The 24,651-nt window shown below is 40.2% G+C and overlaps 1 protein-coding gene across 1 annotated transcript in view; it reads left to right on the forward strand.

Moving 5' to 3' along the window:
• cdh13 (cadherin 13, H-cadherin (heart)) overlaps positions 1 to 24,651 on the forward strand; it is a gene marked incomplete at its 5' end in the record, with an annotated part of 302,811 nt that overhangs the window by 191,416 nt on the left and 86,744 nt on the right. Inside the window, one exon of the mRNA XM_083916469.1 lies at positions 13,683 to 13,823. Within this exon, the coding sequence (XP_083772595.1) occupies positions 13,683 to 13,823 (141 nt within the window). The remainder of the gene's footprint in view (positions 1 to 13,682; positions 13,824 to 24,651) is intronic.

The raw sequence follows: 24,651 nt of genomic DNA on the forward strand, positions 1-24,651 counted from the left end.
GCTCATCCAACTTATAACTCATACTGTGACTCTGTCTGTTCGTCTTTGGCGGCACGTGGCACCAATACATAACGCCCCATAGGTGCTGAATTTGATTTAGGTCAGGGGAACAAGAGGGCTAACAATGGCATCAATGCCGTCGTAATAGAGGAACTGCCTACACACTCTGGCCACATGAGGCTAAGCATTGTCCTGTACCAGGAGGAAGTGAGATCCCACTGCTCCAGTCTGACAATCGGTCTGAGGATTTCATCCACAAACCTAGCAGCAGTCAGGGTACCAATAGCTATAGACATGGAGGTTGGTCATGCTTTATGTTGTTACAGGCAGCATAACATTCACCACAATGTCTCCAGACTCTTTCATGCCTGTCACTTGTGCTCAGTGATATCCTGCTTTCATATGTGAAGAGAACAGGGCGCCATTTACGGACCTGCCAACTCTGGTGCAAATGCCATTCAAGCTGCATGGCGTTGGGCAGTGAGCACAGGTCTCACTAGAGGATGTAGGGGTGTCATGCCACCCTCATGGAGTCCATTTCTGACTTGTTGGTCTGTTCCTCCTTTGCACAAAGGAACAGATACTTCTGGGTTGATGACCTTCTACAGCCTAATGGCTGGTCTCCTGGCTTCTCCTCCATGCTCTTAAGACTGTGCTGGGAGACACAGCAAACCTTCTTGTCACTGCACGTATGAATGCTGTCCTGGAGGAGCTGGACTACCTGTGCAACCATATCGGGCTGCAAGTACCACCTCATGCTACCAGTAGTGACAAGGACATTAGCAGACCACAAAACTAGAGAATAATCTGTGTGAGAGAGAACAATTGTTGGTGGCCACCACATGCAAAACCATTCCATTTTTAGAGGAAGTCTTGCTTTTGCCTCTCCTTTGCACCTGTTGTCACTTTTATTTGTACCAAAGCAGGTCCTGAATTGACAGATTGATTTCCCTGAAGGTTAACTGACTTAGCGTTATACTGTGACGATTAAGTGGTCCCTTAATTGTTTGAGCAATATAATTTAAATGCAAAACATAAAAAGAACATTATTGAACTCTTCAAATGTTGAAAATATATGTCAACCATATGAGACTGTTCTCTTCTCTTCAGCTCTTTAAGAGATGTACATGTAATGGTATTACACACAGTAATGTAAGGTGTTGACATGGACCTTTGTGCATTCCACAGTGGACAACAATTTACTCGCTCCTTCTGGTCTGCACATGGAAGACTTCCTGTGAATAATTTAAAATTGACTCTTTTTAAAATGCATTGATTGGTAATTACATACAACTAGGATTGTTACAAAGTTATTTTCTCTGCATATTAGATGAACTAGAGGTGTAATGTTTTTGTACAATGCAGCAGCTATCAATATTCCTGTTGTACATAGGAAAGGGGGATGTGTGGCATAAAATTAAACATTGTTATCAACGTGTCACCCTCCCACTACCACCCCTATATGTCTTGTGTTCTCTCCTCTGGCAAATGCTAACCATGCTTAAAAGACTAAATGAAGAAATAGATCTCTTGTGTAGGTTGCAGTGGCTCAGATAAGGGCCTCACATGGTGCCCATCCTCCTGTAATTAACTCTTGTCAAAATGATTAATCATATGTCTATAGAGGTGGAGATCAGGAGGCTACCAGCGACCTGTGAGGTGAAGTGAAGCTAAATGTTTGAGAGAGAGAGAGTTTGAAATATAATTATTAGTAAACAAGCAGTGCATTAATACATATGCATTACTAAATGACACATGAAATCCTGTATTTTTCACTGATATGATAGCGTCACACTGACACTAAAAATGTCTGCAAAAAACATATACTATGATTTGAGTACCTGAATTATAAACCGGCATCCTGAAAACTTATATTTTATACGTGTTTATTTTGTTATCTTAAAACAAAAGTCTCCCAAGAATAAAACGCAGAAAATGTAACTTGATTAAACAACGAACAGACCATTGTTGTAGCCCTCCCAACCACAGTTTAATAGTTACATTTTATCGAAAAAGAGCTTTCCTCAGAAGAAAAAAAGGAAGAGAGGCAGAAAAATGAGCAGCTGAAGGGATACAGGTGAGAGGCATTATGTTGCTCTTGTAGAAATACTGTGACTAGTGGGTTTTCATAAAACTGTTATTTTTTCTGAGCCTTTTAACGTCTGTCTGTCATCATTTCTTTAAGCATTTGAAAAGGGTCCTGAAGAATAGCCAGTGGTTTTTAGTGCTGAGAGCTAGCACTAGTGAAGGGCCAGAGGAGAACAAAAAACTTGCTGCCAATTTGATTATAATATCACACCTATTCAGCGAGTTAATGTGGTGTCTCAGATGTCAGGCCGCTCTCTCTCTCATTTTCATCTCTTCCTTTCCTCACTTATCCTTCCCCATTTATATCTCTCTCTCTTGGTCTCATCCTCTCCTTCCCCCTTGCTTTGTGCAAGGGATCAGCCCTTACTCGAGGGGCTTTGATGAAATCCTTTCAAGGCAGAACATGACTGTCTGAAATGTCATTCTCCGATCAGATGTCTCTCAAACAAGGCCTGTCATATCATTTGGTACGCTCGACTTCATTAGCTCTTTGTTCAGTTTCAAGTCAGCTTTCACAAACACAATCCCTCAATGAAATCACTTGTGGCTTCCTGGTTTTTGTACCACTTATGTTTTACAAAGAAAATTATACAGTACATTGAAAAGAAAGCATTCCCATTCTTTAAGTGGATATGGTGATATGCTTCAGTTTGATATTCATCTGAGTTCTTCTGATAGTCCAAAAGTTTACCAATGGAGTGCTGCAGGGATGACATGCTGTATGTTCGTAGGCCACCCCCAGAATTTAACCTTGCATTACTTCCCAACAGGATTTTTCAATTTAATTTTGGATTATGGCAAAATAATTTTTTGGGGCATCCAACCAAAACCCCATGGACTTCAAGACAAGGCAAAGAAGTGCAAAGTGCAAATTTGCTGACTCATTTCTGGGTTTTAGGACTCATTCCTGCAGCACTCTATGATCACACTTGCACCACACTGCATTGACTGACAAAGGTTATGTCAGGAACAATATTACCAATGTAGACTTTGTTAAACATTTTCTCCTACACATATCCATACTACACCCTACAGTGAACTGCTGTAGGACTGACTCTACTATAACAGTAACAGTATTGAGAAGGATTTCAGCCCATGCAAGTGGTATCCTTATTACATGGATTGCTTAATGACTGGTCCTGATAGGAAAATTTCAATGACTTTGGTGACCCCCTGGCTTTTTCTCAAGTTCCATGTTCTTGTTGTTCCTTTAATGTGTCTGCCGTTTATTTCGTCAGCCCTTACCCACAGAAGTTTCTGAATCTTGTTGTCTTTCCAATTAAGCAATTTAGATGCCATATTTGTGTAAATCACCCATCTTCTCACCCTCGGATGTTTTTCTTTTTACGGTTTTGAGCCGCATAATAGAAAAGTCATCAAAACGCTCACTTAAAACCTGCGAATTCTCAACGCAATGACCTGCTCTTTTCACACATGGGCTCAATCAGACATAATGCAAACTTTCTACCATGGAGCTCACAGGGTAGAGTAAAGTCCATTTCATGTCTACTCCAACTTAATAAAACATTTGAGTTCTAAAATTGAGCTCCTGCAGGTAATGTCAAGATAATTTCAGCGATGCAGTTCATGTGTGAAAGGGGCTTAAGAACATGAACATAAAAGATGCTCAACATAGTTGTTTTATCTAGATCACAGTATGTAAGCATGCTGACATAAACGTTAGCTCACAGAGGCTCTTAGACTCTTATCCCTATGTCTATATTGCTATCTAAAGAGGTACTTCACACTTAATGTTAATGTGTGCTTTGAAAAGTTGTAAAGTTAAGGATATGACTGTACAGTGATGAAACACATTAATATTTCTCGACAGATTTATAGAAAAAATCTGCATTTCATGGGTTGAAAATGGCTCAACACACCACCTACTGTTTTAAATCAGCCATAGTCTCGCAAGTCCAATGTTGATGTAGAGACAACCAGTTGGGACCTCTCTATGTCATCAAATTTAAAAATGTAAATGCCCTCTAGGGCAGCCCCACTCCCCTTGCAGTCTCTCTGCCTCCCCCTAAGCCCCTTGCACACTTTTTTGCATTTTTTGAAATATTGCAGTGGGTGGAGTAAAGCTTAGATCTGGGGTGAAGTTTAAGTAAATCAGTCAGGCAAGCATGTAAAACACATACAAAGTAATAGAACAGATTTGAAATGCACTCACTTCACTGTAATACAACCACTAAAACTCGTCATACATGTACAACAAGCAGTTCAATAACATACACTACCGTTCAAAAGTTTGGGGTCACCCAGAAAATTTTATTTACCACCATGAGTTGTAAAATGAACAGAAAATATAGTCAAGACATTGACAAGGTTAGAAATAATGATTTTTATTTGAAATAATATATTTTTTCCTTCAAACTTTGCTTTCGTCAAAGAATCCTCCATTTGCAGCAATTACAGCATTGCAGACCTTGGGCATTCTAGCTGTTAATTTGTTGAGGTAATCAGGAGAAATTTCACCCCATGCTTCTAGAAGCCCCTCCCACAAGTTGGATTGGCTGGATGGGCACTTCTTGCATACCATACGGTCAAGCTGCTCCCACAACAGCTCAATGGGGTTTAGATCTGGTGACTGCGCCGGCCACTCCATTACAGATAGAATACCAGCTGCCTGCTTATTCTCTAAATAGTTCTTGCACAACTTGGAGGTGTGCTTTGGGTCATTGTCCTGTTGTAGGATGAAATTGGCTCCAATCAAGCGCTGTCCACAGGGTATGGCATGGCCTTGCAAAATGGAGTGATAGCCTTCCTTATTCAGAATCCCTTTAACCCTGAACAAATCTCCCACCTTACCAGCACCAAAGCAACCACAGACCATCACGTTACCCCCACCATGCTTGACAGATGGCGTCAGGCACTCTTCCAGCATCTTTTCAGTTGTTCTGCGTCTCACAAATGTTCCTCTGTGTCATCCAAACACCTCAAACTTCGATTCGTCCGTCCATAACACTTTTTTCCAATCTTCCCCTGTCCAATGTCTGTGTTCTTTTGCCCATATTAATCTTTTTCTTTTATTGGCCAGTCTCAGATATGGCTTTTTTCTTTGCCACTCTGCCCTGAAGGCCAGCATCCCGGAGTCGCCTCTTCACTGTAGATGTTGACACTGGCGTTTTGCGGGTACTATTTAATTAAGCTGCCAGTTGAGGACCTGTGAGGCATCTATTTCTCAAACTAGAGACTCTAATGTTCGGGTGACTTCTTATCTTCTTGCTGAGTTGTGCAGCGGGGCCTCCCACTTCTCTTTCTACTCTGGTTAGAGCCTGTTTGTGCTGTTCTCTGAAGGGAGTAGTACACACCGTTGTAGGAAATCTTCAGTTTCTTGGCAATTTCTCGTATGGAATAGCCTTCATTTCTAAGAACAAGAATAGATTGTCGAGTTTCACATGAAAGTTCTCTTTTTCTGGCCATTTTGAGCGTTTAATCGTCCCCACAAATATGATGCTCCAGATACTCAACTAGCCCAAAGGAAGGTCACTTTTATAGCTTCTCTAACCAGCTAAACTGTTTTCAGCTGTGCTAACATAATTGCACAAGGGTTTTCTAATCATCCATTAGCCTTCTGACCCAATGAGCAAACACATTGTACCATTAGAACACTGGAGTGATACTTGCTGGAAATGGGCCTCTATACACCTATGTAGATATTGCACCAAAAAACAGACATTTGCATCTAGAATAGTCATTTACCACATTAGCAATGTAAAGATTAGTTTAAACTTAGATTAGTTTAAAGCACTGTTTAAAAAAACAGTGCTTTTCTTTCAAAAATAAGGACATTTCTAAGTGACCCCAAACTTTTGAACGGTAGTGTATTTGTATCAGATTTCCATAGTTCTTGCTTCAAACTATTAATTTGCAAACAACTATTTAATGAAACGAAAATGCAATATGTTTATGAACATGTAACAACTACTGTATGAAAAGACCCAGACTATATGCATATAGAAGGCATATAAAGTTCTATACTTATACTTGCTACATGCTGCTGTTCATTTGATTTTGTCTACTTAAGCTCACAAGAAAAATAGTGTTTTTCCCATTGATTATAACACTATTGCTGCTAACAGACGTTTAATCAACAAGGAGGCAACCACGCAAATGAACAAGGAGCTGAAGAATGACAATGCTGACTGAAAGGAGTATCTCAATCAACTCTATGCCGGTAGAAGTTTTCTGAAAACTGGAGGGAATATGCTCTGTTGCTGTAACTCTGTATCTCTAGTGAATTTGAACATCTTTTCTTGGCCAGGTACTGCCAGGGAGTTTATAATTGAGTTGGGACTTGGGAAATACTCATTAAGACGTTGTCACTCGCCAGAGGCCACACTCAATGTGTTTAGACACCAGTGAGACTGCAGGTTTTCCAAAGCCCTTCCCTTCTCCAGCTGGAGGGCAAAAGTGTACAGCATGCGTGTGTATTCATGTGTGAGTGTGCATGGTTTTATGAAACTCACAGGTCCATGGAGCACCATCTGCTTACACAATGTCTGATCGAGCAGGAGCTGGTTGGGAGGGACACCCCTGTCATCCACTATGTGTGACAAGCTATTGATAGAAACACCTGTTTATTGTCTCGCTCTTTCCACAATCTCCCCTGGAGCAGCTGCTTGTATGGATGAAGTTTACGACAGCAGGCTTCACTAGCCTCCCGGCAGATAATTTTTTCTATGTATAAAGTTGCCTGTAAATACAAACAGACAGTTAAGAGCATGCCTGGCATGTGTCTTGCTTGTGCTCTGGATAAATGATCTCCAAAGAGCTGCTTTCTTCTGCGGGCTGGGTCTTTCCTCCTCTAGGTCTCTCCTCTCTGACCCACTTCCATCTCCAGACTCAGCTATTTTTGTCAGAGGATGAGATATGTTTGAAACTAATGACTGGGCATTAATGTAAAAGCTAGGTGGTAGCTGTTAGTAGCTGTGTTTGCCGGATGTTTAAGCAAGATAAATACATGCCTCACCTTCCTCCACAGTCTGCAATGACTGTGGAGAAAGGTGAGGCATGTTTATTTGTTGCAGGTGCTTCTTCCACTTCACTATCTTTTTTCTAATATCTGGTCATGAGGTCCCTTTCACTTCTGCAATTTTTTCCCTTTTTCATTTCTTTTCTAAACACCTAATTTTGACAGCTGGCCATTTTGACTGGAGGGGAGTGGCTAGCTAGATGTTAAAGGTCCCATATTAAAATGTATGTAAAAATATAGATATTTTCATGTCTTTTTTTATTATAAAGCAGGCCGAGGTCCTATATAAATAATGTTAAAGTATCATGACACTGTGCATTTAAACGAGCCGTCAGCACTTCTTTACGGTTGTGATGTCACAACTATACTACATATAGGTAGAAAATGCCAATACAGTGCTTTGACAGTGATTCCCCAGTTGCGAAAACTGTACAGAGATTCCAGGAGAGCAGACATGGAAAGCCCAGAAACGCTGACCAATCAGGGCAGACTGGGCTTTTCAGGAGGGGGGCTTAAAGAGACAGGCGCTTAAATTGAGCATATCAGACAAAAGGTGAAAACAGGTATACTCAGATTTATATATATTTTTTCACATTAAAGCATATAAACATTTTCTAGTAGAAGCCAAAAAGTATGAACATAAAAAGGAGCAAAATGCCCCCTTTAATCTTTTGATCTTACAGTAGCGTGCGACAGACAAAACCATTTTATGCATTTTAAAGTTTTTAAAAAGAAAATTTTGTCTGTACACTCAAGATTTTGACCCTAAGCCTTCAATACAGTATGTTACTCCTGACCTCAATATGTATTTTTTATGTATTTGTAATTTCTTTAAATTGTTTATCACTGCGTCTAAATTCTAGGTGATGTGATAATTAAAATGAGCCTCAATGTGTCTACCCATTGATTGTTTGATCTCCCCCTGCCTCAGATGAAATTGATTAGAGCACTATATGATGCGGCAAAAGTAGAACACACACACACACACATAAACACACGCACTGACAGCTGCCACTGCTGCTCAGTTTCACACTGAGCTGAGCAGAGGATTTGTGCACGTGAGGGGATGTTTGCAATAATCAGGTTTACTGTTCACAAGTATAAAGATCAGGGACATGATTAGGCAGGAGAAACAGTCTGATGGGATTAGTTAGCATGTGTATCAACGCCGATGTAAACTTGAAGAGATGCATCTTCAATATTTAACAATTTTATACTAGCTTTTATCATTGCCAACCTTAAGCTAGCATGAGTGAAACAATAAAACAGAATCTTTCTCTGTTTTCTGCGCTCAAATTTTGTGAATGTATGCAGATACTGTAGCCTTTGAAATATATGGAAAATCTTAGCAGGATATATAAAATAAAGATTGTCAAACACAGCTGATTGTAATTAAAAATGAAAAAGAAGATTGAAGATATGATGTCAATGAGAACGGGTGACTAAATTCAGGACAGAGGATGGACTAGAAGCCTCACAGTACTGCACAGTGGGAGTGCATTTATGATTAATATGAAAAATCATTCAAACTTCAAAGATAAAAGTTTAACATTTATGTAATACTCCCTGTATTTTGTGTGACATTATAAACTTCCTGAGTAGTGTTCCCAGTGTTTTAGTCCAATAAGCTTATAGACAGACATGCAGACATATGAAGTGTTTTGGTGGTTTGAGTGAGTTAGATTAACTGTTTAACCAAGATGCATGTTGGCAATGCAATGACTGCATGAAGAGTTTTGAAAAAGTGGCTATTGATCAATGCTTATTAGCAATTGAAAAATGTAAAATATGAATGTGTAATGCTGTAAAAATTAAAGATCTTTTACTAGCTAACAAAACACTTTTACGAGGAGTTGTCTAATGTAACTACATTGTAAATCAGGCTCAACTGGAGCTGTATCTTAGTGGCTATCATGTGGCCCATAAATGTCCTCCGAGGCATTTTAGTTAGTGTTTTAAACACAGGCTTTTCATTAGGCCTGTGTTTAAAACCCTATCTGACAAACAGAACAAGAAAAACAAAGAGGAAAAATGACTTAATTCCAGTCATTATCTGTCAGACAGAATGAGATTTCTTCATGATTTTGTTTGCAGGTTTGTTGCTTTTTCTTCTACCCCCTCTTTGTGTTTGTGTGCATCTCACTGCTCTGCGTTTTGTACCAGGGGTCGATTAGAAGACTATGCATGCACTCAGAGGTGAATCGACAATGCAGGAGAGAGCTCCAGCTGCATTTGCACTGAGACGGATGGATGAAGTTTATTAAGCATGTGACAGTTAACACCCCCTGTAGGGAGAAAACACTGCATCAGATAAATACATGTTTGCTTTACCAACTCCTGCCTCCTGTTATTTACGCACCAGAGTCAACATTTCTATTAGGCATGAATTATGTCAACAAATGATTATCCCTGATTATTATGAAGGCCTTCCTCTTGCTGTATATATAAGAAATGTTTCTCAAATTGTTATCTAGATTACAGATGCTGGCAGGCCAGTAAATTAATTACATACCTACTCTACGGGGAATTGTTGGGTCTATGTAAATCATAAATAAGTGTGTGGTCTATACTTGCTCTGTAAAGTGTCCTGAGATAACTTTTGTTATGATTTAGCACTATAAATAAAATTGAATTTAATATAATATCTAATCTGGAGGGCGACATGGTGATGTGTTGGTTAGCACTGTCGCCTCACAGTGAGAGGGTTTCTGGTTTGAATCCCGGCTTGGGCCCTTCTGTGTGGAGTTTGCATGTTCTCCCCGTATCTGTGTGGGTTTTCTCCGGGATTCCCCCGGTTTCCTCCCACAGACCAAAGACATGCACGTGTTAGGTTAGGTTAATTGATGACTCTAAAATTGCCCATAGGTGTGAATGATTGTCGGTCTCTGTTCGTCTCTATATGCCCTGCGATTGACTGGCGTCCTGTCCAGGGTGTACCCTGCCTCACGCCCGATATCAGCTGGGATCGGCTCCAGCCCCCCTGCGATTGCGGTTGAAGATGAAGATGAGATCTAATTTGGAATGGTTGTGCTCCAGGAAGCTACTTTGTAATCAAGGACAGTTCCCTTGCTGGGGCTTGTTTTGGAATGTAGAATCATCAGATTTCATTTGTGTTGTAAGCGTGAATGACATGCATTTAGTTTGGGTTATATTTATCATCATTTTCATCTCCAACATTGAATCAACAATAAAAATAACAAAAAATAGGTTTGAAGCTTATAACAGCTTTGCAAAGCCCACAGAAGCTCAGGGCCATATGTAGACAATTTATGGCCCATGGGCTTAGGTGCATGGCACAAATTTTGGGTGCATTAAGGCTGGGAAAAGGGCCCATGTTTAGTCTTCTCATTAATTATGGGTGTGCTTTGGGCATAACATAAAAGACAGAAATCAGAATGTCATCTTCCATTCTCTTTAAAATCCAGGTGTGCCCGCAGCTGCCGCTTTTGATAGTTTTCTGCTGAGGACACAGGTTTGTTCCAGCAGAAAGCATCGGACCCTCCTGCCTTCTAACAATCCTTTGTCCCATCAACAGCTCCATTTGAGGGCATATGAGCAAATGCACCGATAACTTGTTTAGCAGAGGAGGCTGAGGGTGAGCACTGTAAGCGTTCTGTGCTGATTTTCTCTGAATCCACTACGCTAAAATCACCCACCTGCATAAAATATTTTGTCTTACAGTCTTGCAGTACAGTTACTGCAGCAAATATTGTGAAACATTAAAGCAGCACAAAAAACTGTTGATACAAGCTTAAACTAAACGTTTATCCTCTGAAATAATCAATGAAGTTACTGTTCCTTCCTCCCATTAATCAGAAGGTGTAGTGTTCATGATCAGATAAGATATAAATCCAGTCTGCGCTTCACTCATCTAATTCGCAGGAATTGCAGGAAAACACTGCATCTTGGCACAATTGCTTTCTGCTACCTCAAGATAACAATGTTCTAACAATGCGCCAACAATGCGCAAGAACATACCTTATTTTAACAACACACACATGGGCTCGACTACGTTGCTACTTGGATGTACACAACCTGGATGTCAAATGGCCATGGTCTAAAACTAGCAGTCAAAGTTGGCTAGGTTGTGTGCTGCGTTGTGTGCTCTTTGTTGTGTGCGCTGCGTTGTGTGCGCTGCGTTGTGTGCGCTGCGTTGTGTGTGTGCTGCGTTGTGTGTGTGCTGCATTGTGCCGGGTGTAAAGTTCCTGAATGGTTCTTGTGAATTTATACATTGTGTAAAGGAAAATTGGTTAAGTTCTGTGTAAAAACCAGCTCTGTACTCTTGGGAATCTTTAAGATGGAGGATCCTTAACCAATGTGTAGTATGCCTATACTTTGATCGTGTTTGGCATTGCTTTAGGGTCCCTTTTTCTCACTCTTAAACAACCCTTTATGTTCTTTCATGTGTGAATTACAAAATGTGAATGCCTGACCATTCCCTAGAGATGTTGAGAGTGTTTACTGGCGCTTTTAATGCTGGAATGTGAGCGTGAAGGTGCATTACACTATGATTTGTTTCAGCCGTCAATTTGATGGTAGATTCAAGCCTGTGGACTATTATAAGGGCTTTTCAAGCTTTTTCAAATGGTCTTGCAGCAATGTAAAACACGGTCATAAGTGTTAGCTTTTTCTTTAGGTGGATTAAATTAATCACTCACATGGCTAATCATCCATCTCGTAATGATTTTTGAACGATTCACCTCTCAAATAGATTATCTGAAGACTAGCACAACACAACAGGCTGTGTTCATGTGAGTATTTATGAGTCTGAAGCAGAACTACTACTAGTACTGTATGACCTTGATTTTGTCTTCTGTTCTGCTTGTGATTGTTTATACATTGGAGCACAAAAATTTGAGAACTAAGTATTAATTCTTGATTTATTCAGAAACATTTTTTTTTTTTATTATTCAGAATTTGATAGAATATCCGCTTTGGCTGTAGCACTGATCTACTAGCATGTTTTTTTTTTAAGTAATAGAGGCAATTCAACAAAAACCTTTATTTAGTGAAAAAACAAGTGAGCAAAATTAGAGAATAGTAACCATTGTGTCAGAAGAGAAGATTCAATGTTTTCTTTGGGCTATAGGATTCAAAAGTGAATAAGAAGTGTAGAGGTCCTTGCTTTGAATGACTTCAGCACAGCTGCGCCCACAGGACATCACTAGTTTCTCACACTGCTCTGGTTTGATCTTGGTCCATTCTTCTTGCGGCCTCTTCCACAGTTTGGTAACTGTAATGGGTTTCTTAGCCATTACTTTGTTGCCAAGAATTTTTAGATTAGTTTCCCTATGAGGTTTAGATCTTGAATCTGGGCTGGTCATTTACCCCATTGAGAGTCTTTGGATAATCCTGTCCTCTCCTGCACTTGTTTTACGTGGACGACCGGCCCGTTTGAGGGACTTAAATGAATCTGTGTCCTGTGGGAAGTTTCAATATTCTTGAAATCACAGACTTGGAATGCCCAACCTCTCTTGCAATGGCTGAGAGGGTCATCCATTTGGCTTTTATCTGGACAACCTGCTGTCTCAGGGTTTCAGTCATCTTAGAGTGGCTTGCCATCTTGCAAAGTAACCAGGAGAGCTGCCAAATAAATAGGCTGTGTCCAAAAATTAAGTATATTGTCTCCAGGTGCCAGATTAACACCAATAACTGGGAGGTATCTGAAAGTGTTCTCTAATTTTACTCTGTTCCCGACTAAAAATGTTCATTGTAGAATCTGATTCGTCACGTCTTGGTATAGTCGGCTGATTTGTCGAATCAGTTTGGGTAATTTTTTGCTCATGAAAAACCCTCTGATCCGGGGTTGGCGAGCCATGGACATAGGGCAGACAACGGCAGCTGCATGTGAGTCCAGCCTGCGCAGTCACGCGTTTCAGGCAGAGGGTTACTGAGAGATGTGATTTCTGACTTCTGATAGAAGCATCTTATTAAAAAATATGTGTTGTTATAACATTTTTTTTTTTTTTTGGATCTTTCTTAGACAATAGCTGATGGTACATTTATAACTGTAGTTTCATTTTCACTTTCACCATGCTATGTCAGAATGTGGCAGATTGAACGTCTATAATGAAAATCAACAAATGGGCAAATATTTAAATTAAATGATGGTGTAGATTAAATAGTAGCAGACCGTTGTATTTCTGGCGCCCAGATAGATTTAAAGCCCAGCCAAAGCACATGAGTTATTTTCACATTTTTAGCAACAGTATTTATTTATAGGCTTTATTATGGGGAGAAACCAAGCATCTATATGTAAAATCACACATTAAACACCCCTAGAGCCAGACTGGAATAATCCATTGTTGCATAACCACATTTTGCTCATTTTGCAACGATCGTCAAATAGTCGACTACTCTGGGTCACCCCTATTTTGCTCACTGCTTTTATTTTACAAAATTAAGGTTTTTTTGTGCCTTGGTTGTATAAAAAGAGATGATTGTAAAGCGGTGTTATAGCCACAGCTATAAAAATTAATAGTATTTCAGAATTAATCAAGAATTAATACTTTGTTCTCTGGCTTTGATCTCCACTTTATGTTTATATATATATTTTTTATTTCTACATCTATATTTGGCTTTTTTAACTCTGAATCACTGTGTGTTTATTCTCCAGACACTGCCGACCACAACATATGAGCTGGAGATTGTGGCCAAGGACATGGCAGGAAGTGAGGTGGGCCTAACAGGAACAGCCACAGCTACCATTACCATCACAGACAAGAATGACCATGCCCCTGAGTTCACACATCCACTGGTGAGAAAAATCGGTTATTTTCCTGCCTACTTCTTCTGAACTGTGAACTGCTTTTAATCCCCTTGTTGCTCACATATAACTTTTACAGACATTATATGGGGAAAATGCTTTTGTTTACCCAGAGGTTGTCAGAGGTCAAGGTCAGTTAGCTATAGCTCATAGCTATATTTCCTCAAGGACACAGGTCACATCAACAGGGCAGATACTTCCCAATAGCAAGTTTCAACCAGGTTTCCTGGTTGAGGAACAGCTCTCTAACTAATTTGGTGGATTATTGAGGCATGTGGTGAGCCTTGTGTTTTTCACACATCACCACCAAAGCCATTACTCCCACCATTCTCTCTACCCTCACCAACTGCCTCAACGACATCAAAACCTGGATGAACCACAACTTCCTGAAACTCACTCTCTCCCCCCTGGTCAGAAACCTAGGCATCATCATGGACCCCACACTCTCCTTCAAGCAGGGGCGGAGTCGGACATTGTGGCCTTTTCAGCCCCTCCTTTCTCCTTTCTTTTCTTGCCCTCCATCAGGTGTAACTGAGCCAATCAAACACGCACATCCGATTCCTTTTCGACTGTAAGAAAATCCAATACTCCAACCTTGCCCGCTTTCTCTCTGTCTGACAGCCGCTCATTCATGTCGGTTCACTTGAGCTTACTGGACACCGGCCGACCGGGGAATCTCCCGGTTGTCCCAATGGCTACTCTGCCCCTGCCTTCGAGTCACACATCAACCACGTCACCAAAATGTCTTTCTTCCACCTCCGCAACATTGCACGTCTTGGCCCGACTCTCTCCTACTCAGCCGCCGAAACGCTCAGCCAGGCTTTCATCACCTCCAGACTCGACTACTGCAACAGCATCTTTTCTGGTCTCCCCTCCGCTGCACTTCAAAAAATGCTATATGTAAAAAACTCGACCGCCCGACTGCTCACTCATTCTCCCTCAGCGTATAAACTTCAAGATCCTCCTCATCACCTACAAAGCCCTCAACAACCTTGCAACCTCATAACTGACTGATCTCTTCCATCGCCACTCCCCCACTCGCCGCCTCCGCTCTGCTGACGCCAACTTTCTCACCCCCATCACCAAAACCAAATATCGCCCCCTGGGGTACCGAGCCTTTGCCATCGGCGCCCTAACCCTACCCTCTGGAACTCCCGGCCCCTCGCCATCTGGAACTCAGAACGGTCCCATCAGTCAGCTAAAATCCCATCTCTTCAGGATCACCTACAACTAAAATTGACCATCTGCCATCCTCTGTTTTTCCATTAATGTGATGTTCTTTTGTAGTAGTGTTGTTTAACGTACTTCCTGTTTGATTGTCTATTTTATTTTTTATTTTATTTTTTTTATGTGTAGAGTGTCTTTGAGTACTGAGAAAAGCGCTATATAAAATTGATCTATTATTATCATCCCCAAACCTTTTCAAACAGATGGTTTGTCAAATCACTTTACATAGGGCAATGGAAGACAAAATTAAATTAATCCTAAGCAACAAGATCATAGAAAACACATAAACACCACTCTTCAAGAATACCTTTTAATCTGCCTACCTCAGATTTGGACGTAGTTTCTGTGCTCTGGTTTAATTTCATCCATTGTTCCTAATTGATCTTTTGTAATACCTTTTTCCCATAGCAACTGCTCTGTCCCAGATCTTTTTGATCAGCCGAACGTATACATCTCTTCTCTACAAGACATGACTCCCAACAACAATGTCATGTCATACTAGCCCTATGCTTTTAATTTCTCTATTTTACATAAATACTGTTTTCATTTGCTGAATAATTTCTGCTGTTTCTGCTTTGCCATTCTTTCAATTTGTATTCTGCTGTCAACACCTCGCATGACTTCCTGAAGAAGTCTGATATTCAATGCTCTTTTAGTCACCAGAGATCTTTTAATGCGAAACAACTGCACAGAAAGTGTAAAGTTTAATTTATAGTAGCTTATCACTAGGGAAAAGAAGAAGTAGATCATGCGATTGGTGTTACTAAGTGAGTAAGGAAAGTATTTGGTAAAAAAGAGAAAGACAACATATTGGTGGGTTTGATGTGATTTTGTTGTTGTTTGGAAGGGAGAAATGTACTGAATTTATCAGGTCATCATGTAAGTAGGGAATTGTTAAGATTGCATTACCAGAAAACAATACCAAGAGCAACTTAACTGTACCACAGTTGCTCCCACACATACTACCTACACATTCAGTGTACATGTGTATTTTTACCCAGTCAATGGCTTATCTAACCCAGTGTGATCTTTCGCTTTCTCCTATAAAAAAATATTTCTGTCCTTGTCTTGTGGAGGTAAAGCTCAGCAATGTCCAGATGATGATCAATGTGTGCAAAAAGCATATGTTAAACCACATCAGTGTAACTGGGTGATATGGGTGCAAAGGCAAGATTAGGGAATCTGAGAGCAGGAGTGGGAGTAGTGTTTTGTGATTCAGCGATGCTTTGTTTAGTCAGCAATGCCTTAAGGGCATTAGTAAAAAGCTAAAAGAGTAAACCAGTGCCTGGCAGGCGCTCTATAAAATAAAACATACATGTACAAAAAAAATAGCATGCAATAAATTGCTTCTATTGGCCATTCGTGCCACCTCATGATCAATCCGTCAAAAGCTGCTGCCATGGCTATTTTCTTTTCTTTATCCCTCCTTCTCACCTCTGGGGGTGGAAAAACAAGAAAAAAAGAATGAGATCCTGTAGAAAAAGACCCTCTGTGCACCTTAAGGTGCAGTTGTAACACGGAGGTGTGTTGTTCTTAATGGAAATGCTCGCAGCTGTTGTCAAGTTTTGAGACATATCACGCTTTGCCCCAACCAAACCTCCCCTACAGCCCTCCCATGATGCATTGGGGTGTCAGGGGAGCTTGTAAGGGGCGCAGCTCGGATGTGAAATGTTACAGCTCAAAGGGCTCGGCAGGGCCGTGCAGAGTGCACCATGTCCATGTCCCAGTTAATGTTCTCATTTCTCACTTGGAAGAGATCCGTTTAACAGCGTGGAGAAATTGAGCTTTTAAAATACAAGTGTTTGAAGGCACTAAGCTCCCCTTATAAATCCTCTGCCCTGCACTCTCCCTGACCGCTACCAACCTGGCCATGAATCATGTCTGACCTCTCAGATGACCGCCATCGTATTGTGAGTGCATTTGGAAATGCGCAAGATTTGCTTCAGTGGCAGCTCTCATGCTTTCACCGTATTAATTATTCAACTAAATATTCAAGTCTTTTCATAGAATTTTTCCAAAATCCCTTCCTTTAGAAGAATTTGGAGTTCTCTTTCTGAAGAAACCACATCCTGCATACGAGATGTAAGCTTTTAAAGCTTATCTTCCAGCGTGTGTGAAGATGTCAAGCAGAGAAAGATAAAGAGAAGGATAAAAAGATGAGTAGAAAAAGTCCAACGTAGGAGAGGGAAAAAAGCAAGCCAATAAATGTTCAGGAGATGTGCTCCTTCCTGTTATTCATTAAATCCACTCTAACTCGGTTTTATAAGTTGACATTTTGTTTGAATTCAGCAAACATAATCCCTATGTAGGGTGCCTGTTTTTCTCTGACCTACCTACCACAGCTCTATGCACAGACAGCTATTCATAGCTTGTGAAGTCTCAGACCACCACTCCACTGTTGCGTACATCCTCGGATCAGCCAGCAGGGAATCTGTTCTCATTTTCCTCCCTATTTCATCTTTCTGCATTGAAGTTGTTGAACTAATGTAAGAATTATCAAACAAGTGAGCATCAGTTTGATGCTTTGAAAAGGAATAATGATTAGCTCCTGAATGTGGTTTACAGCAGCTGTTAGTAGCAGTTATTCATTGTATTACGTGATTGTAAACAGAGAGGTATGAATCAAGTTTGGAATCACTGATTTTTCATTTTCCTTGTGATATTTTAAAAATGATTCTCAAGGATTTGGAGCTTCTTGTATTCTTAACAGCAGTGTGTTGACACGAGATAGGCAACAGCCCTAAAGGTAACCTTCATTAACATCTCTGCAACATAGTCAAAAGGAAATGTACTTTTTGCAGAAAAAAAGCAAATATGAACTATAGCGTAACAGCAGCTATTTTGCATAGTTTTGACCTCTAGGTGTGCGTTCTTGCATTAAAAGAGTTGACTGAAATTTGAGAGCCGCTTTCGCTAGAAGATATACCGCTAAATTCCAACAAGTTGATACAAGACATCCGTCCCCCCTTTTCAAGAAGCACACAGCACACTCCAATTTAGTTAAGTCTGTCAGTACAACATTAAACATTTAGGAGGACCAAGTGTCCACATGTTAGCTTATTACCCAAGCACTGACTTCAACAGATGTTTTTTTCCCTCCCTATTTCGGCTCCTGCACATTCACTGTTGTGTTTTCTCAGCATTATACAATGGATAGGTCTAGCTGGCATTAGTGGTTTCTCCGTAATGGGTCCAGAGCAAATGACAATTTCAAATCACAGATTGGATTTAGCAATGGACTACCATGTCTGCTTTCATGCTGCTTACCTGTACTGTCGGTGTTGCCCAAAAAGTCAGTTACGTCACTATGTAACTATTGTAGGAGAAGAGATATGAAAGGTAGGTGTACCTACGGTATCATCTAAGCGTTTAATAATTAATGAATCACCTTATTAATTATTAATTAGACTGGTTAATTATTCCTCGTTAAAAAAAGGACTCCAATATCTACAGGATTTTTATTAAACTCAGGCTTTGTCGTTGACACAATTACAAGACATTCATTAAAATAATTTTTGTTATAGTATAAACTTAAAATATAATCCATATTGTATTTCTTCATGACAGTACAAAATTTCTGTAACTTTGGCAATATTGGTCATAAAAAGTCATTTCAAACAACACAAATTCCTCTACAGATTAATTAAATACACAATATAGCAGTTTACACTTCCTCTTTCAGCAAACTTATATCTCACTCAGGGAAAGAAAGAGGGGAGAAGAGAAAACTAGAAAACAGGTTTATTTCAACTTTTTACAGTGTCTGTTTGTCTTTCATAACTTAGCCTAACAAGGTGCTTTATTAACCACCCCACCTCTATCCAAGTGAGGAGTAAATTTTCCTTCATGTAACATACACCCAAATGCTGCTCTTTCAGTTGTCTTTGGCAACAGCATCCAAAACAAAGAGCCCATGCTGATATTCATTGCAGCAGAATTATTCCGTTTTCTCTTAGCATCCAGTCGGTGTTTGCTCTCTGCAGCAGGCTCGAGACAAGGTCCCTGAAGATGTACACTGCAAAAAAATATTTGTACAAAACATCAGCTCATATTTTTTAAGCCATTTTTGCTGTTGTAAACATAGCTTGTTTGCAAGTAAGCAAAGAGAACAAGGAAGGTTATGAACTACATTGGGCCCCACAGCTAACAAAGCTGAAAGAGCGAGATAAGCCTTAGAGATAAGGTTTAAAATTGGCAAAACTTCTCTTCAAAAGCTGCTTAAAGTGAAAGAGTTATGGGGATGCTAAATGTTGTAATACGACCTTCACGGATACTCACCGATGCATTATTGAAATATGAACATATAAAGAATGCTTAAAACCTTTAATAAAATATGTACAAATTGGCTGTACAGCATGCCGACCTGCCATTTCTTTTCCTCTTACTAAGTTCTTTTTAAGGATGGATGATTCACTGTAATCTATCTTCCATTTTTAAAAGCATAAGCTAGGGTATTCTTTCTTACTATGAAACTTATTACATTTTGCTGCTGTAGGGGATTGGGCTCTGACCTGATTATTTTTTATGGCAATTGTCTAATCCTGTTTTTATGAGGAGAAGATAAGAATTACATGAAATCCCTTGGTAGATATATCCTCTGAAAGGCCAGATATGTGTGCTCGTGTAACGGAGGTGATTATTTCTCCTGATGACATTTATCTGCCAATCAAAACTGGGGTTATATTATCTCCATTTATTTACTCTTAGTTTAGGTGGTCTGTGGCATTCTGTGCTCTAGGAAATTTGATATTACATTGTTTTACTCATACTGTACCAGGGAACTTCTGTTGACATTGTTAAACTTCTGCACCAGTCAAATCTGGAATGCAGACACTGTCATATCCTTGTCTTCTTGCACATTGAGCACCTTTTGCCCTTCACGTCTCTTCTCCTACTCTGTTATATCACTCTTTCCCCAATATCCTGATCATCCCTTCATTTTCTTTGTCTGTGCTTGCAGTCCTCGTCTAGCCTCCTCTCCTCTCTGGCTCTGCTAATTCAATGCCATGTCTGACCCAGCCTATTTCCCCCTGCTCCTCATAACAAGACCATGATGGACCTTATCATGCTGTCACTCAAACTCTCTGACAGCCAATCTCAGTGGGTTTTTTTTCATTCAATTTTGGACTCTTTCTCTGTGCCTGGCTGTCTTTTTGTCTGCTTTCCCTTCCTCTCTCTTCTTTCCTCTGCTCTTTCCTCTATGATGACCAGGAGAATATGCTCGCCTGCAATCCATCTGTCCTGCTGATAAAGACTTCAGAAGTGATGGCTGTAGCACCAGGCACAGGGCAGCAGGGCCCTGTCAGTGCAAGTGTGTCTCTGGGGATGGCTAACAGGTGTCACGGATTAGTCGGAACATTGCATGATTGCTTCACTGGCTCTGAGATACACACAGTGCTTACCCAGGGTGATACGTTGGCATAGTTGGCCAGAAATATCTGGCAAAAAAGGAAGGGATGGTAAAGGATTTGTCCACTGTATGTAAGGTTAGGGGCACGTTGCAAAGGACGAAGGTGTGTGTGTGTGTGTGTGTGTGTGTCTGTGTGTGTGTGTGTGTGTGTGTGTGTGTGTGTGTGTGTGTGTGTGTGTGTGTGTGTGTGTGTGTGTGTGTGTGTGTGTGTGTGTGTGTGTGTGTTTGTGCATGAGTGGATGTGTTATTTGACAAATAAATGCACAGAAGCGGTAGGTTAGAGTAAGTTGTGGTGAAATACAGTATGTCCTTGAAACTTTTGCAATCTGAAATTTCATTATTTTGGTCGGCTCCTCCTTTTCCTTTCGGATAAAGAATCTTGCTAAAGCATTTCTGATCCACATTTGCAGTTATAATTAATTTTGCATTCTCTGTTATTTCATCATCCAGTATTTTAGTGTGCATATATAAAGTAATTTTTATTGCTACATGAATAGCGTGTCTGCTACATGAAATGGGTAATCGATGAAGGATAAAGTATTAATTCAGATGTGGTTAATAGTGTGGTGCCTCTTGACACTCCCAGTGGAATCATAGACTGTATAAATAGCGGGCTGAACAAAGTCTGGCTCGGGCTACTAAGCTAGCTCAAGCTAACATGCTTTAGGCTTACAAATGAGCAAGACTACCTCACCAATCCAAGGGCAGCAGCCTATCATCTTAAAGTCAGTCAGCAGGCAGGTGGTGTGATCATTGCGGAGCTGAAAGACAACTAGTAGTTAATGTTAGCCTCCTGAGACAGCCACCACCTGGCACTCAGACCTCAACCAAAGCCTTAATTATGTATTTGCACTCTAATATAATTTAAACGTGTTGATTATCATTGATTACCGGTTTTGTGCAGCAAGTATTGAAGAATGACACAAAGGTGCTTAAATTGTTCATACGCTCAATTTAAGATCAAATCTGTGTGCACAAACAATTCATCCAAGCCCCATGTCCTTTTTGGAAGAGACTGGAAGTTTTCACAGATTTCAGGGGGGAGTTGTACTTTACCTCTGTTGAGCAAACATACATTAAAGAAAGGAGTAAGTAGCCTGTGTGACCTTATGTTTCAATACAAAAAACTAAAATTGTTAAAATTAATTTTCCTGTTCTCGTACTTTGTTTCAATTAATTAATTATTAATTAACTTACTGCTCCAATAGTGATAACTATTTCTCCGAGTGAGTTTGATTTGACTGCTTTAAAACACTTCAATAGACACTTCAATAAATAAAATACTTGCTGTAATAATTATGCATGTTTCAAATTAACAAGGTTGTATGATGCATCCTCCGTCCATGTTAGACACTAATTATGCAGGGGAGGAATAACTCTCATACACCACCACATAGACTTGGGGTTCAGGCTCCTGAGTACCTCCTGCTTAGTTGTTATTGCGGAAACAAATTGACCGTGGTTGTGAGTGGGAAGCCAGCCAGGGATCAAGTTCTTGGTGCTGCAGTAGTGACTCCAACTGGCTTGTTGCAGCACAATACATCTACGGGGTCCCACTACACTTTTCTTCCCTGGCCAACAACACAGCTGGCAGAATCAGACACTCAAAATTAAAGAAGAAGGAAGGAAAGAAAAAAATACAATCAGAGAGCCAAGTAAACCGTCACAATACACGTTACATGTTGTAATGTACCATAGACAAGAGTATGATATAATATGCAACCTGTCTTGTACAGTTTTAAGGCAAATAAAATATTGCAGAAGAAATTGGTTGACACACTAGCCGTGCAGGTAAAAAAAGGTAGGAACATTTTCAAGGACTTTATCCTTAAAGTGAGTTATGGTGTGCAGTTAAACAGCCTTCTTGGTGATGGAGGTACATTGCTGAAATAAATAACAGAAATCCTTGCCAACATGACCCATGTCATTATGGAGATGTTTAAGTATCAGAGGTGGATATTGTCATGGTAAGACAAGCTGCTGTCGCGGACCGACCGTCCAGGACAACAGTTTATTTTTCATGTGCAGCTCACCCCACTTGTGCATAAGCTTTCTCACAGGAACACTATCTCACTTTCTTTCCTAATTATTTAATCCTGTGTTGGCTCTTTAAGTTTGATCAACACCCTGGTAACAGAGTGCTCCCTTTAAGACTTGACTAGCTCACCGTTTGCAATGACAAACATTTACAAGAGACTCTGAGCATTATGTCAAGTTCAGGTCAGCAACATGCTTGCTTCCTTGTAGATTCACAACCATCCCATGTAGCCTGGATGGTCTCTCTTGTGATCTCTGTACACTCTGTGACATATAGGTGTCAATGTTAAGTGGGAGGCGAGAGAGGGTGTCTGTGCCTGCATTTGCTCTTTCTGGCATGTACTGAACATTGAATCTGATGTCTAACAGCTCACCTACCCATCAGGGGCCAACTGCATTCAGCTTTGCAGTTTGCAGCATGTACGTGCAGGGATTATTGTCTTTGTAGAGCGGGAAATGGGCTGCATAGTATTCCTTAAACTTGTCACATAATGCCCACTTTAAAGCAAAACGTTCTGCAGTCTTTCTGTTGTGTTACAAAAGTTTTCACCCTCAGTGCTAGCTTTAGAAAACACTATAACCTTGTCACGTTTTGCAATAATAAATATCCACAGTATCTTTTAAACATAACACTGGCATACCCTCATATTCCAGGTCTAAGAGTGTCGGGCTGTTCATGTAAGGAGAAATATATTCAACACTGTCTTACTCATCGTCTCTGCTCAGCTACGTTAAGTCCCTCCACTGGATCAAAATGAGTGGCAACTTCATAAGCTTCATCAGCTGATAACTGATACAGTCTCTTCTTACCTAAGTCTCTTCCTCTCCTTGTCCGACATGATGTGTGTTGCGGGCAACCGAGCTAACAGTCCTGCGCTCCCTAGTCTTGGATCCACTTTAGCCTGGCTTTTCCACCTCTCAAGACGCTTGCTGGAAACGTGTTTTCCGTGTTTTTCTAATTCACTTAATACGTATCTCCCTGAAAAATTTATCAAAATGGACAGAAAAAAATTACAATAAACTATAAACAAATGGGGAAATAAGTCTACAGGCCAAATCATCAGTATCATGAATCATTCAATCGTATTCACTAACAATTGCATTAGCTATACTCACTTTAAACCAGCTGCCTAGTATGTTCTCAGGCAAGATATTCGCTGATTTAATTCAGCATTTTGTTAGGGTTACGGTTAGGGTCAGAGTCAGGGGGTAGTGTTAGGGTCTACATAAGCCTATTTGCCGTGGAATTCGGCACTGATTGTGGAAAAAATAACAGACGATGTCACATACAAAGCATGGAACATACAGTAGGACCCGGGGGACAAAGGTACACACCCCTGAAAAAACACAACCGTCAGAGCAACTATTAAAAACACAACAAACCTCGTAGCCTATATCATCAGCGCATCTTAAGTAAAAAAAAATTACACTTTTCTGGTCTTATTTATACCTTGTGGGATATTGCAAGCATTGCAAACTTGTGAATCTTGCTGCTTTTATTCTGGTCGTTCTGCAGCTGCATCATCACAACAGTTACTTTACACGTAATGGTTGTCAATATTTTTGAAGAATGTGGTTATTTAATACACTGTGTACCTGTATTCCTTCAATATTTTTTTTCAGCTGCATTGACAAATATGGGGGTTGTCATGTTCCATAAAGGTAGAAAAGCTGCTTAGCTGAATGTAAGATTCATGGAAAATCTATCTTTAGAAGCAGCCTGAGCTGTTTAAATTTAATAAAGACACAGGTAAGCTCATTAACTCTCCAGGCACACTTGCTATATGCAGGATTAAAATTAGGGGGAAGGGAAAAAAGCGAGTCTTGGGTAAGACGGAGAGGTATGTTGCCAAACCTTTACACAGACACTGTGTATAGGATTGCATAGAAAGATGAGCGATCACGTTCATCTGGTTTCATTTCAGATTCCTGCTGGTTTCAATGAAAATGGTGCCTTTTTACAGATTTACGGTCTACACCTCTCTGCTGAGAGCTAAGCCGCTTTTGAAAGCAGAGAAAATGACAGACAAGTAGCAGCTTCAAAAATGTACATGGTTCCTTTTTTATATAATTTCTTTCTAAATTTGACTATTACCGTAACACCTACCTTAGTGATTTATCACAAATTTGTTATGCTAAATGTGC

Source organism: Echiichthys vipera, assembly GCF_963691815.1.
Source record: "Echiichthys vipera genome assembly, chromosome: 7".
In the NCBI taxonomy this organism is placed as follows: domain Eukaryota; kingdom Metazoa; phylum Chordata; class Actinopteri; order Perciformes; family Trachinidae; genus Echiichthys; species Echiichthys vipera.